A 16,689-nucleotide genomic window follows, 5' to 3' on the forward strand; every position below is an offset into this window, starting at 1 on the left:
TTTTTTTTTTTGCATGGGCAGGCACCAGGAATCGAACCCGGGTCTCCGGCCTGGCAGGCGAGAACTCTGCCACTGAGCCACCATGCCCCCCACCATCCTGTTCCTTTTTTAAGGCCACGTCTTGTGCAAGTAACAGTATATTTCTGTACATACATTCCTTAGGCAAGGACCTTAAAAAAAAATCCTTGTTTATCATAAGTCAGCTGGTGGGTTCCCCCAGAAAGCAGATTCTGAGAAAGTAGTTGATGTGCGATTCATTTATTGGAGGGTGCTTTCAGAATTAGTATCAGTTGGGGGAGGAAAAGGGAAGGAGGAAGGTTAAGGCAAGAGAAGCTGGGCTGGTGCACAGTACACAAGCACGACATCAACCCTTTTCCTCCCCCCTCCCCATGAGACGGTCCACAGTCTGAAGCCGGGATGGGCCTTCCGAATTGTCTTTCATTGGAGCCAGGGGGCCAGGCCACCTTAAGCAGTCATTGGATGCAGGCTGCCTGAAGGCCCTGACTTTGGGCTAGGTAACTCTCTTTGGCCAAGGCCAATTCTCCAAAAGCGCTGACAGCTAAGGACTGTCACACGCCACAAGCACCCCTCACAGCTGGGGCAAGAAATATTTCTGTCCTAAAGAGGGATGGGGCAGTCCAGCCCAGCATCCGCTACAGCAGTAGAGTGCCGAGTTTGGCGTCCCCGGCTACTGTGGTTCTCACACTTCGGCATATATCAGAATCACCTGGAAGGCTTGTGGAAACACAGCTTACCAGACTCCCTCCGCAGAGTTTAATTTGTGGGGTGAGGGTGGGGCCTGAGAATCTGCATTTCTAATGAGGTCTCAGTTCCTGCTGAAGCTGCTGGTCCATGGACCACATTTTAAGAACCACTAGAACACACCCTCCCTTATTGACATACGGAGAGTGTTGCATGATGAACACCTTTTGAAATCACCATGCCGTGCCCTCTTCTGTCAAATTCTCAACTATTTTTGCACACTATAAAGAGAACTAGCTGATTATTGAACGTTGTTATATAACAGGGTACTTAACTAATTCAGTAGATCTATTTGTAAAGCATTATTACTATTTGTAATATCTGGTCATCGTTACTTTTGAGGTTCAGGCAAATTTTACCCCAGGTCTATAATCTGATATCCTGGACAAAGGAATTTGAAAAACAATCCAGGTTCAGGTCCTCTAAGATCTTTCATTTTGTTCAAAGCCATTTAAAAAAAATGTTTTTTGTGGATTCTCATTATTTCTACATTTTTTTTAAAATCATATAAGCCATTTAAAACCATACGGTTAAGGAAAATTAAAGACTATGAGATACATTTAGAAGCTATTTTAAATGCACGAAAGAAGTGCCCTTGACTCATCTCTAGTCTAGTCTTGGCACAACTAGATTGTAGGCATTCATTTACGTAACAGCCATCCCGGGAGAAAGGATGCAGTCTTGAAACTCCCATATAAGCAAGAAACAACAATCTCACCTATGATCAAAGAAGCTTGTAAAGGAGCTCGTTTGAGAGATTTTCTGCTGTTGCTGGCATTGGATTTTTAAAAATTATTTCCTAAGTTAGAAAATATTCAGCTTGATGCTGTCAATATTTCAGACCTCTAGGGTATCGTTTAGGAAAATGGTGCCTTACTGTCCTGAAAGAATAACGGTTTCTTCCCTAAGGGCCTAATTTACAAAGCAGCAAACACACTGGTAGGATTTGGCCGAAAATCTCATTGTCTCAGTAGAACCCTTTCATCTGATTTATGTGCATTGCATTTTACAAATAACTCTTGGAAAGTTATTTACTAGCTACTTTCTCTGGAAGCAGAGGGTAAGTGGTTTCTAGTTTAAAGCTAGGGGAACTAAGATACATGAGGATGACGCTGATAATCCAAGGTACAATATCTAATTCTCTGAGCTTTGCTCTGCGGGGAAAGAGCTTTATATTGTCCTTCATTTTTCTGTGAAATTGAAGCATATTAGAAGATATGTCAATGTCTATTCCTGCATTTGTCTTCTGGAATGTGACAGTTTATTTTCATCCCAAATTTCTGAGCTAGAGATGGGATTAGATCTCAGCGACTTCTGATGCCCCAAAACAACCAAGAAACACTAGCTTGAACCGACTGACTTGTCGTTTTTGTGGGTCAGAAATGGTCACAAGTCAGCAGTGCCACGTGCTTCACCCTGTGCATTGCATGCCAGGAGGTAGCAAGAAGATTCTCAGTGCCCTTGAAATGGTTCTGAATTTTTAAAACGTGATAAATAGATAAACACTATTTTGACATTTCTCCCTGTATTGATAGTTTGCCTCAAAACTGGATGAGCAAGGATCCGGCATTCCAGGTTAGCCCTTTAGCTACCCAAGGCTTAACTTCTTTGCCCAACCAGAACACTGTGCTGCCTCTCAAGTATGCAGTATTAAAGTTTATTTAAGAGTTCATAGTTCGTAGCTTTAGTGCAATGCTTCCTTTTTTTCCCCCCAATAGCTGCATCCTCATAAACTTATCCTACCCTCCCCCAGCTAATGCAGACAGAAGATTTTTATCCAGTATAAGTGTAGAAACTATACTGTAAGAAGACTGCGTGCTCAGCAAAAATCTCACCCATGATGAATAAACAGCTCTTCCAGGGGTTTTGCTGCCGCTGGCTCGGCGGGCTTGGCGGGCTTGGCAGGAGTTGTTTATTGCCGGGTTTGCACATCCCATGATAAAGTTGCTGCTGAAATAAATTGCATTTTTGCATAATTATTGACAATCACATCTTAACAAGCAGTGTGTATCATAGTCAAGCATTCCATTTTTAAAATCCATTTTTAGTTTATGTTTAATCTCAGAAAGTGTTTGTGTGGTAATAGAAGGCAAATAAGGCATTTAAATGGAATATTAATTGCCTCAGTGCAGGCAAAATTTACCTGAAGCTTTTTAGATGGGACTGTTACTGCCCAAGGCATTTTTCCCTCCCAAGCTATTATTATATAGATGTTTGCTGAGGGCATATGTACGCATATCCCCAATGCATGCATTATATATATTATCAGAAAAAAACATGAATAAATACTTGTTAAATTTTTGGATCATTAGAGGATTTGGTTCATCCCTTCCAAAAGAGTACAGGAATGGAGCTGTTGGGAGAGGGAACTAACTTTTTTTAGTAACTATAATGTGCAAGATACTCAACTTTGTGCCCATTATTGTGTTTTAATTCTCATCACAGCAGTATGCATTGCAGGCAAGAAATAGCAAAGCCAGAGAAGTTAAGTAATTTGCCATCTCATGCAACTTGTAAGGGACATAGGAATTTGAACCCAGATCTCACTGGTTTCTTAAGGCTATGCTTTTTCCGTTATACTTAAGAATTTTCTTTTGGGAAATACTCTCAAGTTATAAGACCATCAGGTAATGAAATAGGAAGCCAACACAATCATTATAATGAACCAATGCCATACAAAATGATGTTTTGTACAACGGTTTCTATAAAATAAGTTCTTGTTCTGCTTGGTAATCTTTCTTTGTTCCCTTTTGCCCTCTGATTCCTCTGCATTTTTTTCTTCCAGCATTCAACTTTCCACACCAGATGTTGTATTTTCTTGACTTTTCTCCTTGCCTTTCTAATCCATGTGTGTGTTTGTTTTTTTGCCTCTGGTTGAAATCAAAGATAAGCATGGTATAGGGATTTTAAGTTTTATCTATAAAAATTAACTCGAATTTTTGCTGTGTATCAAAATGAGCTTTCATTATTGACTAGCAAAACCCAGAAAGTTAAAAAAGGGTATTTTTTTAAGCTCATGTGAACTTTCAAAAGTCCAAAACTTACAGAATTATCATTCATTTTTAAATAGACTCTCTTGTATGCCTTCCCCCCATGCAGAAGCCTTTAAGTTGATTAGAAATGAAGGTAAACAAACTAAATCATGTCCTAGTTGTTGTGATTGTTTTTGAGAAGAAGTGTTAGCCACAACTCACTCCTTTGTTGGCTTGTTACAATTTTGTCCCTCAATTTTTTATCTTTTCATGAACTTCACTGGGTACACCATTCTGATAATTGAAGAGAATTACATCTGGGTGTTTGTTCCTTTACAGAGTGAGTGAGCGAGAGGCTGCTTTGGAAGAAACACATAGATTACTGCAACAGTTCCCCCTGGACCTGGAGAAGTTTCTTGCCTGGCTTACAGAAGCTGAAACAACTGCCAATGTCCTACAGGATACCACCCATAAGGAGAGGCTTCTAGAAGACTCCAAGGGAGTTAGAGAGCTGATGAAACAATGGCAAGTAAGTGAAGCATTTCCTCTTTAGCACATTTGTGAATCCGCTGGAACAATTCTTAGCCTTTGTCGTGCTGCTGTTACTGGGAACAAAATAAAATAGTTGTGTTAGATGACCTGTTGTATTTCAGCATTTGGGCAAGAAAGAGAGGGGCAGAGGAAAAGGGGAAAGTTATGTATGTATGTATGTATGTATGTATGTATGTATTTTAACACCTCGATATTCAGTAAAATACATTTTTTTTCAAAACGGAAAAACATGCACGTAAAACCCAGGGCTTTCTTTGGTCATGAAGAAACTTTGCTCGAGCAGAGAATCAGTTGGGGATTTGTTGATTAAATTGAAAAAGTTGCCATGTCTGAGTGTTTATTTAATATTTTACAGGGAAAGTATCTGTATGGTTTGTCTGTTTTATTTAGCGTTGCTAACCGAATCAGTTTCTCTCCATTACTTTCAAATACGTTTTAAAATGTTAATCTGGCATTTGGTGGATTTCTTTCTAACATGATCTGAGAAAATAAAAATGAGATGGCTAAATTTGTCATAGTTAATGATCATACAATTTTCAGACAATTGTTTTTCCTAGAAACAAAAATTACTGCTATCAGGTTCCACAGGCATAAGCAGTGGAAACAGAAGTATAGGTAGTTTTGTTTAAATGGAGTCTGGGTGAGAATCATATTCTGCAATTCAGAGAGGCTGCTTGGGTGTAGTCGCAATACCTGATATAGTTCTCCTGAACTATTTATGTTGTTTGGTATCTTTGTAGATGGTTTGCTTTTTGTGTCTTGAACGTCCCTAGGACCTCAAAGAGAATATGGAGTGTTAGAATCGTAGGATCAATTTTTTGGACTATTTTCTTTTTTTCCCATATTTTTAAATAATGATAAAAAAATCATTATGTGTAAAAATTCTCTTCCTCCTCCCACTCCTCCTCCTTTTTGTGCTGTTTGGATAAAGCTTTTTTTGTTTTTAATTTGGGATTCCTAAGCATAGATAAGATAATAGTGACCATTTGCAGCTTCTTGATGAATTTCTCATTGTTGCTTTACTGTCATGCTCTGACCCTACTTGCTCCTCTACAATTTGTGTTAAGTAGTTGGATCATTTGGGGGTAGTTACTTTTTAAGAATCTCTGAGTTAACCCTTGCAGATATTTTCCATGGCTTGTGACAGAATGTAAAAGCAATGCAAATCTAGAATTTTGGTCACTCTTAGATGAATGGCTAGACAGTGTACCACTGTAACTTACATGGCCTATGATATTTCATAAATAAAATTTCATCTCACCTTACAAGTGCCCATAAAACCACCCTAGAATTTTCAGAAATATGAAGGTTTATATTTTCTTATTAACTGTGGTATCAGCCCACAGCATAGGTGGCCATGAAGCAAGCCTAGGGCCCAGCAGGGATTGCAGGAAATGCCACAGAGAAGACATGGACCAGTGTGTGTAATATGGAATCTCCTTGCTAACCATCACCACCTGCTCTCCTTGCTAAGTGAGAGGTTGGGTCAGGGAAAAGGGAAAAGAGATCAACATGAAGCAAAAGCAGTGCGTCATGCTGTTAGCAATTCTCCTTGTCATCTTTATATTCACTCAGGTTTTCCTGATTGATAATTTAGATACATCAGCTGCCAGTTGGCATGACCAGAGGGCTTTTCAGGCAACAATGGCCAGCTTGCTGGTGGAGCTGAAGCCCAAGCTGGACCACACCTTGCAGTCTCCCTGGGAGATTGCAGCCCCATGGGAAGTGTACCCTGGGAAGTGTACCAGGGTAATCATGCATGCCAAGCCCACCAAAAAAAGCATGAAAACTGAAATGGGTTGTAAAGGGACACAACTGAAAGCCTTACTGATCCTTGAAGTGGAAAGTTGGCTTCAAATCTAAGCGGCATAGCCGAGACTACGTGGTAGAAGGGAAACCATACGCCAGTTGTAATAGACACAACGCAGAGGTGACTGCCTTTCATTTGGATGCAGATTCTGGGTTTCTACCGAGCTCCCTTGGAGAGGTTGGCACATTTGTTAATCTGCAGACAGATGGAGCCTGTTGCCACAGAGCAACTGTTGAGTGCCTTCCTAACTGTAGGAAACAAAATACTTGCCTCTGGGAGCCGTGTTATTAGTGCCGAGAAACAGATCCAGTTGGGCTGGTGGAATCACAATGGAGAGATCCATCACACTCCTACAGAAACACTGCCATCTGTGGGGCAGAACTTACTGAAGGGGCAAATTGGCCAGATGGGAGTATAGCAAGAGCTCCTGTGGCGCCATGACTCTGGCCCATGCCTCCTGGACATCATTGCCACAGCCATCTTTGATGATCTTGTTGGCAATGCTGGCCCCCATCCCTCAGAGGGCTTTCAAGGTGGTGAAGACTTTGCGAAGCTCATTCTTCTCAGTCGCGTCGAGAGCTTTGGGAACCTGTTGGTGGGCGACGCCCGAAACCTTCTTGCCCCTCCCTATCTGTGTGGCATCACTCGGATTTCTACCTGGAACAGACTAAACTCCCCAAAGCACGGTGTGCTGAAGTCTGCCTCAGAATCTGCCATGGCACTTTCTGGCCCTCACCTGGACGCTGTGGCCCTGTGCTGGTGGAAGAAATGATGTCTCTCTCCCACTTGGAATTCCCCACGCAGAATATGTGAAACTTATTACAAAGGTAGAAAAAGAATACGAGCAATTGGAAATGGTATCAGGTGGATTAGAAAGGGTCAGTAAATCTGGTTGAGGACAGAGATACATCCATCCATCTCCTGCACATTTTATATTTGTATCTGCAGAACTCTATAGTGAGAATTCATGGTTAAACTCCTGATCCTGAGAAACTGCAAGATTCTGAGTCATTCATGGAAAAAAAATTGTGCCATGTTTCCCAACTATATTCACGAAGGAAGAATGGAGAATAAACTACATTTGGTGTTTAGATTTCTGATTTCTCTTTCAGAAACAGTTGGAGATTATACTGAGAAAGCAGCTTAGCTTATGCTATATTATTCATAAAAATGTATTTATTCTTAAAAGCCATATAAAACTCCCTTAGTGTTTCTGAAAACCTTAGGGATATCATTTTCCCCTTAATTACTAACTAAGATGGAAAAATTATTTTAAAATGGAGACAGTTTTCTCATTCCCTCTCAGTTAATATTGTGATTTCTATAAATTCTGGTTGCCTGAGGTTTAAACTACATTTTATGGATCAAAATGACATTTATAGCCAGCTCTGACTTTTAGTTGGATGGCTCATAACAGTTCTTTGATGAAAGATTTGAAGATGTCATGGTGAAAATTGTAAACTGCTGAAACTACTGATTATTGTTAATCACATATTTCAGTTGGTAGAATAGAATCAAGATATTGGAATTAAAAAAAACCACAAATGGAAATGCCAAGCTTGAAGGTAAATAAAACAACATAGCTTAGGAGATTACATGCAGTTTCAGTAGTTTGGCTAAATGGAAGTGTTTGCTTTTCTTCCCCTGAGTATGAATTTTTATTTTGGACAAAAGGAATTTTCTAAAATATGCATGAAGGACAAAAATGCAATGGGAGGCCTTTTCACTTTGTTTGAAGAAACCGGTAGCATATGTCCATTGCTTGATTCATGCTATATAGCAAGAACAGTTGTTACTTGTTAAGAAAAAAAAAAAAGGCAACTCCAAATGTCTAGCTAAGAACAAATATTCTCCCGATAGATTCCAATATATCTGTCCATCCAAAAGCAGCTCTGTCTTACTTTATACAAATGATACTGAATGGAGAGGGGGTAAACGCCTTCACAAAATATGCTTTTCTCTGTCAACCTGTTGTTCTATATATGGGAACTCCAGCTCTTGAGTGCTTGAGCATCACTCTTTGTTTAACAGCCACTTTGTAGGATGTTTAATTCTCCCAGCAGTAATCATAATTCATGGATTCTACAAACATGCGTGTGCTATGGGACATATATATGGGATTAACGTCATTAGTTCTGCTCGCAAAGCCATTAGAATCTGCCCCCACCCCCGATATTAGAAAAAATGTTATTTACATTCCTTATTAAAGGAAGGGCATTGTAGTTGTCATACTTCAAGGTGAGGGGATTTTTCTCATCGATATTGTTATTTCCGATAGTCTATCTAGGAGTTTTAAGCCAATATATTTATAGAATACTACATAGTGCCCTGAGAGGTGACTGCTCAGGAATTTTTAAATTGCAAATTTCCCCTTAAGATGAAGAACTATATTCAGAATCGAATAAATTTTTCCTGTGTCCCAAACGGTTCCTGCTTTGGCCTAAAGAGAGTTGACAAAGATGTTCAGGGTTCTAATGTAGAACTATGGGGAATGACCTGAAAATGGAAAGACTCGGCATTTTTTGCTAACGCTTTATAAGAATTCTCAGATTGTAACTAGTTTTCTAAGCACCCCTAAGAAATAATTGTAAATTCAACTTGCAAACAAAGTGTGTGGGCACATGTGGGGGAAAGGGAGAAATGCCATAAAGGTGATGTAATCAAAGACCTTTTGCTCAGAAAAGGGAAACTAAGGAATGATTAATATTTGGGACTCCTTTATCTCTGATCTGGATAATGTCCCAGCTCTATCTCTCAACTCACTCCCTTCTCTGTTCCTCATTTATGTTACCCATGTCTCCTCCCAAACCCCACCCACCCACCCATTATAAAAATTTTCTTTGATAAATAAATTTTTTCAGACAGGTTTGATAATTTTTCAGTTGTGCATCCAAGTATACTTATAGATGAATTAAGCTATTTTAGATTTCTAATACAAGCTTACTGTAGGGAAGTGACTTCATCCTTTCTCACAAAATTTGGACCTAATCACTAATTCCAAAGGAAGAAGGAGGAATCTTAGTAGTACAATTAGTATCTGGAATAAATTAGATTATCGTATTTCCTGGAACATCTGAGAAAAGAGAGGTAATCTTAGAATCCCTAAATCTAAGAAAAGAAAACCCTCCGTATATTCTTTTCTTTTGCTGTAGTTTTAGTTGAGTTTAAATATATATATTTTTCATCTTTCTATGATTAATGTCTAAAGAGTATAAAAGTGAATCTTGACATTTTTCTTTTGCCTGGTGATGACTGCCTTCTGCTCTGAATATGTAAAACTTTATATATATAGTCCCTGAGAACTTTGATTAATTCAGCAAATCTTTATTAAACACATATCCTAGTATTCGGTCGAGGGATGCAAACATGATTAAAGCAGTGCTTTTCAAAAGGCAAGTCGGAGCCAGTACTGGATTGTGCCATCAATTTGTTGAGTATCAATTCACATTTTTAAAACCATCACTCTTAAGTGAAGGTCGGTATTTGTTTTGTGAAACTTCAGCTGTGTCTGTGAGTGCGTATTTGTGTGTGTGTGCATACGCACATGTATGTAGACCGGGTCACTATGTAACAAAGAATTCAAAAGCTTCTGTATTGGAATATGATCTGTACCTTTGTGGGGCTCATATTCCAGAGGTGAGGACGGACATGGTAAGATGAAATTCTGTTAGTGTGATAAATATTACAATAGAGGGCCAGGTGGGTTCTAGTGAAAACTGGAGGATTAAGAGAAGCCTTTCAGGGAGGCTGGGGAACTCACCTAGAACATTGGGGTCAACCTTGCTTGTACAGTGGAATCATCTGGGGAGCCTGAAAAAAAAATACTGAGCCCTGGGTTCCACCAGAGATTCAGATTTAATTGGTCTGCGGTATGGTCTGCAGTGATTCTAATGTGCAGCCAAGGTTGAGAACTCTTGTTTATAGAAAGTCACATTAGGATAACGTATTAGGAATTAGCCGGGTACACGGGGTTGAAAAGATCATTCTTGACAGAGGAGTTAGCATATCCGGAGGCTTGGACAGTGTGGTGATTTGAGAACCTGCAGTTTCTTCTCTATGGCTGGGCTATAGTTATTACAATTAATGAGATTGGAAAGATCAGCTGGGGCGAAACTGTGTGAAAGACAGCATGGCATAGTAGAATATGGACCTTGTAGGCAGATAGTCCACTTACTTTACCACTTATTAGCTTGTTGCCTCACCTCTGAGCCTCAATTATCCTCTTCTATATGATGGGCATAATGCCTCACAGGGGGTTGTGAGGATTAAATGATATGGTACATGTAAAATGCTCACCAGAGGGGCAGAGTGCTGGACTCAAAGGAATTACTCCATAAGAATGAGCTGTCTTTCCTTCCCCATTGCTACCTATCTTGAAGAATTTGGACTTTATCTGCAGTATTCGGGGAGGCACAGAACAGTTTTAAGCAAGGAAATGGACGAGCCAGGTTGACGTTTTTGAAAGATCGCTCTCATTGGTCATGAGAGGAATAAACTGGAAGGCTCCAAGACCTGCACAGGGACAGCAGTGAGAAAATGATTTCTGCAATATTCCTGAATAAAAAATGAAAGTTAAGACAAATGAAACAGATGTGTGAGCTATTTGGAGGTAAAATCAACATTGTGATGTGCTTTGTGGGAGATGTAAATCTAATTATTAAACTCTTAAGAAAATAAATGGTCAAAGTTCTACTAAGCATAAGAATAATAGTGATACTAAATTTTTCATCGTGTTATCATTGGTGAAGTTTAACTTTCATTTTCTTAATTGATTCTCACTGAAAACCGGTGGTGTGGGTAGTGTTCTTTCCATTTTCAGTTGAGGAAAGTAGAATTAGAGAGATTAAGTAATTCAGCTGGTCCTACTTCTTTGAACATCAACTAATTTGAGTGTCATCGCACCACATTGGGAAGGCAAATATGTAAATCAGAAGCCTATCCCAAGGGATGTTTGGTTTTCTGGAATGAAAAGCACAATGCATTTATTCAATGATTCCGATAGCTAGTAGTAATAGCTAAGCTATATTTTTTGAATATGTATATGTGCCAGACAATGTGCTAAGAGCTTTCCTTGCATGATGGGCTATTATCAGACCCTTATTACAGATGAGAAAACGGGAGCTTTGAGAGGTTGGATAACTTCTAAGGCCGCTCAACTATACGTAGAGGAGTCAGTATTTGAATGTAAGTCTGACCTTCTGATCTTCGATTATCCTGTTAGTCTACTCCTACCCATTGCGCTAAACTGGATTCCGCATTCCAGGCAAAGTCCCAAGATAACAAAAACTAAGCTGTAAATCAGTCATCTGATAGGAATTTGTTAAGAGAAGCATTTCCACTTGCTCAGTATCTACCCTTCCTTCACATTTTTCAGTCTAGTTTCTGCATCTACCTCCCAACTGAAATGCTTCTCCATGAAACCCCTGTAATTACCAAATGCAAAGGCTTTCGCCAAGTCCTCATTGCCCTAGACATTTTTGTATCCTTTTCTTATTGTTTCCTACTCCGGTCTTCTGAAAAACAAAAAAAAAATTCTTACCTTTCACCTCGCTAGTGTGCTATTTTTCACTAATTTCCTCCCTACATCTTTAATCACCCTTTCCTCCATCTTTCTTCCTCTGAGGATCTTTTCTAGGCCTTCTTTTCTCTTTTCTTTTACCTCATTCCCTTCACTTACTAGTCAACCGGTAGACACTTAGTGTTGGTTATGTGCTAGGCATTACACTAGAAACAATCTTCTCTTCCTCTCTTTTAATCCAAAGATGATTTGAACATTTTTATCTCATTTTAGTGCCCATGCCAAATTTCTTACTATATATGCAACACAGACGTTAGAAACTGTATATGATCCAGTAGGTCATATCTTTTATACTAAGACAGTATATCCTATACTGCTCTTCATCATACCCCCAGCTTTCAGTGGGAGAGATTTCAAACCATATAATCAGTTCTATATCTCCTTCTCTCTTCCCTTTCCTAAGACTAATTGCAGGATCTGTTGAGCTAGTGCCATACTTCTTTGCACTCATTCCTTTCTCTACAGTCCCCTTACTCCCACTCTAATTTATGGCCTTTTACTTCCCTTCACTCCTTCTTTCCTACCACCTTGCACCCTGCTCCAATCCAACCTGCAGATTGCCATTTCAATTTAAGCTTCCCAAAGCATAACTTACTAAAATGTAAATTCCACGAGGGCAGGGATTCATCTACTTTGTTCACTTGTGTATTCCCAGTGTCCAAGACTGGGTCTGCCACATGGTAGGTGCTCAACAAATATTTGCTGAATGAATGAATGAATGAAATATATGACTCCCCTGATCAAACACCTTTTGTGACTTCACAAAATCTTCATAATATTCTACAAACCCCTTAAACTGGCCTCCAGGATTATCCCCCAATCTCAATTTCCAATCTTATTTCTTATTTTTCCCCTCCAAGCACCTTCAACTTCTACCAGAATGAACAGCTAGCTGCCCGACTTGTATGTCTTTTGATGATGTTGTTCCTTCTCCTTGGATTTCCTTAATCTCAGTTTACACGAATGCTCTCTGATTTTCAAGGCCCCGAACTTCCAAGCTAAGAGACACATCATCTTCCTCTCAATTCCCATAGACCTTTCTCTGTACTTTAAATGATGTTTAGTGCTCTCTATGTTGTATTAGAGAGGCTGGAGAGTGTAGTATTCAATAATGTGGGCTCTGAAGCCTGACTGCCTGGGTTTAAATTGTAAATTTGTATTTTCTAACCATGGGCAGGTTTCTTAATTGCTCTCACTTAGGCAGCTATAAATCAAGGGTGATGATAGCAGCTTTCTCATCAGGTTGTTATATGGGTGATGTGAATTAACATACGTGAAGTTCATAAAACAGTATCTGACACATAGCGAGCATTCAATATAGCTAGTATTATGTTATTGCCATTATTAGGTCTATTTATATAGATACATAACGTAATTTCATGTGTATATATTTATAAATAAGCCTGCATGCTCTTTATTTCACTATAGGCTTCTTAAGGGCACAATCCTCATTTGATCTGTAAGAGAAACTGCTTAATAAAAAAAGAATGAGTTATTGAAACTATACCCCAAATATTGGCTAACGTGAGTGTTAGAGCTCTGATTTTTTCAAAAGCTGTGATTGTCTTTTAGTGTGTGTGTGATTGTCTTTTCCAACCAAGAAGAGATTAATAATCTTCAACAGATTTTAATTCTTAAATGTCAATATTGACTCATGTTTGAAAGTGTTTTAAAGTCTTCAGATACAAACAAGCCTTAATACCCCATTCTTGAGAATAAACATTCTACACTGAAAATTACAAAAAAGATATTTTGTCTTTCATAATGACTTCCTTGGGGGAAGTAAATTGACTCGTCACCCTCCTTTTTCTTCAAGATACCAAGACATAGAGATTTTGAGACATACACATTATAAAAGTAGTTTATTTTTCCTAAACAGCAGGGATAACATAGGGGCTCACACTGATGGCTTTTAGATATGTTGTTAAAATTCATATAATTGTTTTAAATGTCCCCTAGGAGGAAGTAGCACTGAAGACAATGAACAGGCTACAATTATTTGCTCACTTCTTCATCCTTCTCCAAACAAGAATAGAAAAGGTCAGAAAGTTTGGCCACTTTCAAAGTCAAAGAATTTCATGTCCCTCTCCCCCCCTCCCTTCCTCCTTCTAACCTTGAAGATGTTTTTGAGAGTTAGTAGTCTTTGGGGGCAGACGTTCTAGGCAGAAAATAAAACTCTTCTGTGTGGTAGGTAGCAATACCTCCTCACTTCCTGTTGGAAAATTCTGTAAGTGTGAATTGGGGGAATCAAAGATTAATAGTATTCAAAATAATTTAGGTTATCAGCATGTGATTTTCATGCCACAGGAGGTCCATTTGTGGTTTACATGGTTTCCTAAATTACATTAAAAAAGAATGTCAAAAAGTTCACGGTTTTTTTTTTTCATATTTAGCAACATCAATCTTTAAAGAAAGGTTATTGAACAAAGACTATGCATAAATCAGACGTTCCCTGTAGAGGTAAAAGAAGCCGTTGCACCTGGTTATGAAAGAGAGTTTCATGAATGTGAGAGACATAAATCATTCCCCACTGGAGATCGTATTAGTCTAGATGGAAGAATGTCTATTTCCTGATAGTGAGAAAGCAACAAATTACTTTTATTTGCTCCTGCATCTGTGGTTGTCCTTGAGATGCCTATTAGCAAGTTGACTACTCTGTATTATTATAACTTATAACGATCTGAATCATTACAAATGTAATCTTTAAATTCTCTTAAGATTCAAGGTTTTCTTCTCTAATTTCCATTCATCTCTAACACCTTTTAAAATATATTATTCCTTGGGAGCTACAGAAAAAGATATTCTCTGCAGAAAGCAGCATTTCATCTGTTCTCTGGAGCCAAACACATTTCACCTCAATCCTTTGTTCCCAATTCAACAATTCAATATTGGATTCAGTTCAAGGCTGTGACCCCAAATAACTTGAGACTTGGATATTTATGAACCTGTTGACCAGGCATTCTTCCTAATGATTTACTCCATGAATCCTATTTTTAGTTTTCACACTAGTTTCGCAAATGATTGGGAAACTGTCTTGTGCATTGCCGGTTTAAAACTGAAATGAGTGTAGATAGCATTTTCACCTGCTAGGGAAAAGTGTTGCTATCTCTTCTGTTTTAGAGTAGAAAACCGTTGTCTTTATTTGGATGCCAAGAGACAACTGCTGGAACTGTAAACCTACAATTTCTCCAATTAAAAACAAAACAAAACAAAAAAAAACAAACGAAACCTAATGACTTCCATCAATAACAACTATTTGTTTTGCTCACGAAGCTGCAATTTGAGCAAAGCTCAACAAGGACTGCTTTTCTCTGTTCCCCATAGTATCAGCCGAGGCAGGTCAACTGGTGCTGGAGGACCCACTTCTTAAGGGGGCTCATTCACGTGGCTGACAGATTGGTGCCTGCTGTCAGTTCCCCTTCGTGGGGGCCTCTCCACAGGGCAGTCTGAGCTTTTGCACAGCATAATGGCTCAATCCCAAGAGCAATCCTCCCGAGGGACATGAAGTTGAAGCCACCAGGTTCTGAAGGCGTGAACAAGAAACCGGCCGAGTTGTACTTCTGCCATAGTCTATCGGTAAACAGTCACCGAGCCCAAATTCAGGCAGATGGGATAGAGGCCGTATCTGGGGAGGAGGCTTACATTTTTTTACTCCCCGCTTTGCTTTTCTTCCCTCTACAGTTTGTCCCACGGTCTTTTAATGGCATCAGATCCCATCTATATCACTGTGTACCGATTAATTTTTAGAATATACTCTTTGTAACTTCGTTTGTATACCTCTGCCACCTAAGCTGAACCCGAGGTAGCCTTAGTTTTTCTCAGTTTATTGCATCTTCTCCTATCTTTCTCTTGGATTCTCTTTCCATCTCTCTGTTTACCTTTTGTTTTTCTTTTCTAGTGACTTTCAACTAGGCAGAAAATGCATTTCACGTCACTGCGCCTGCCTGCAGGCTCGATCTCTTTGATTCACCCAGGACTGCCCTTGCTTGAATTCTTTTGCTCACTTAGCAGCTGTCTACTGAAGTTGGACAAATGACAGACCCTCCCTTCTTAAAGGGGCCAAAACGCTCTCTTGAGCAAGCAATTAAAAGGATTCAGCTAATCAGAACATGAGCTAAAAGACCTTTTGAGGGATTCTTTATGGGACTAATATGGTATCAGAGAATATTTTACATGTCAAGAGATCTGAGTTCTGATCCTGACCAATACTGTGATCTTAGGCAAGTTGGTGACCTTGGGGACCTAAGGTCTATCCTCTAGAAAGTGATAGCACCAGACTAGTGAAGTATTTCTCCAGGTCCACGTACCACCTGCATCGACTTCATTTAGAAAGTGTATTAAAAATGCAATATATTAGAAGCTAACTCTCTAGGGATGGGCCAGGGAATCTTCATGTTTAAAGAGCCCATAGGTGCTCCTAGTACATACTTAAATTTGAGAAGCACTGGGCCAGGTGCTTGCTTACTGCCATTTAACGCATGTTGATTCTGCAAGGGAGATTGTGCTCCTACAGAAGAAAGAAATGCAGAAAATAATAGACTTTCTGTTTGCATCGGAGAATGTTTTCATTTGGTATCCCCATTTCCAATGCCTAGCCTATCAGAAATGGTATTGTTTTATTCCTCCCACTGTTTTGGAAAGGCATAGGGAAAAAGCTAAGCCAGAAGGTACTGAGGAAGATTTACATTACCATTTTCTTTCTTTTAATTTTGCATATTATATAAAACTGTCCATACCTCCATCTGAGCCATGATCATTAATTTAATATTATGATCTAATGGCTCATGACATTAAGTTATAACCAAGCCTAATAGGCCCAAATTACAGTATTAGAAGGAAAGTTGGGTTTTTTGTTTTGTTTTGTTTTCAGGCTTATTCTTATAGCTTAAACCAATTGTGTTACTGGCTGCATTTTTTACAGTTATGACTCAGTCCTGATTTCGGGAATCTTCACTCTTCCAGAGAAATGCATTTTGTTAAAGAGGATCTAGGTTATAATATCTCAAAAGTTGTAA

At 39.1% G+C, this 16,689-nt stretch overlaps 1 protein-coding gene and 1 pseudogene across 9 annotated transcripts in view; both read left to right on the forward strand.

The window, feature by feature from the left end:
- Nucleotides 1-16,689, forward strand: part of DMD (dystrophin) — a 2,428,671-nt gene that overhangs the window by 1,925,794 nt on the left and 486,188 nt on the right. For all 9 annotated transcript variants that reach the window (XM_077145121.1, XM_077145123.1, XM_077145120.1 and 6 more), the window contains one exon: nucleotides 4,074-4,263. In XM_077145121.1, coding sequence (XP_077001236.1) covers nucleotides 4,074-4,263 — 190 coding nt within the window. The remainder of the gene's footprint in view (nucleotides 1-4,073; nucleotides 4,264-16,689) is intronic.
- Nucleotides 4,421-8,854, forward strand: LOC143670372 (glycosaminoglycan xylosylkinase pseudogene; annotated as a pseudogene).

The sequence above is a fragment of the Tamandua tetradactyla genome, chromosome X (genome assembly GCF_023851605.1).
Source record: "Tamandua tetradactyla isolate mTamTet1 chromosome X, mTamTet1.pri, whole genome shotgun sequence".
Classification (NCBI taxonomy): domain Eukaryota; kingdom Metazoa; phylum Chordata; class Mammalia; order Pilosa; family Myrmecophagidae; genus Tamandua; species Tamandua tetradactyla.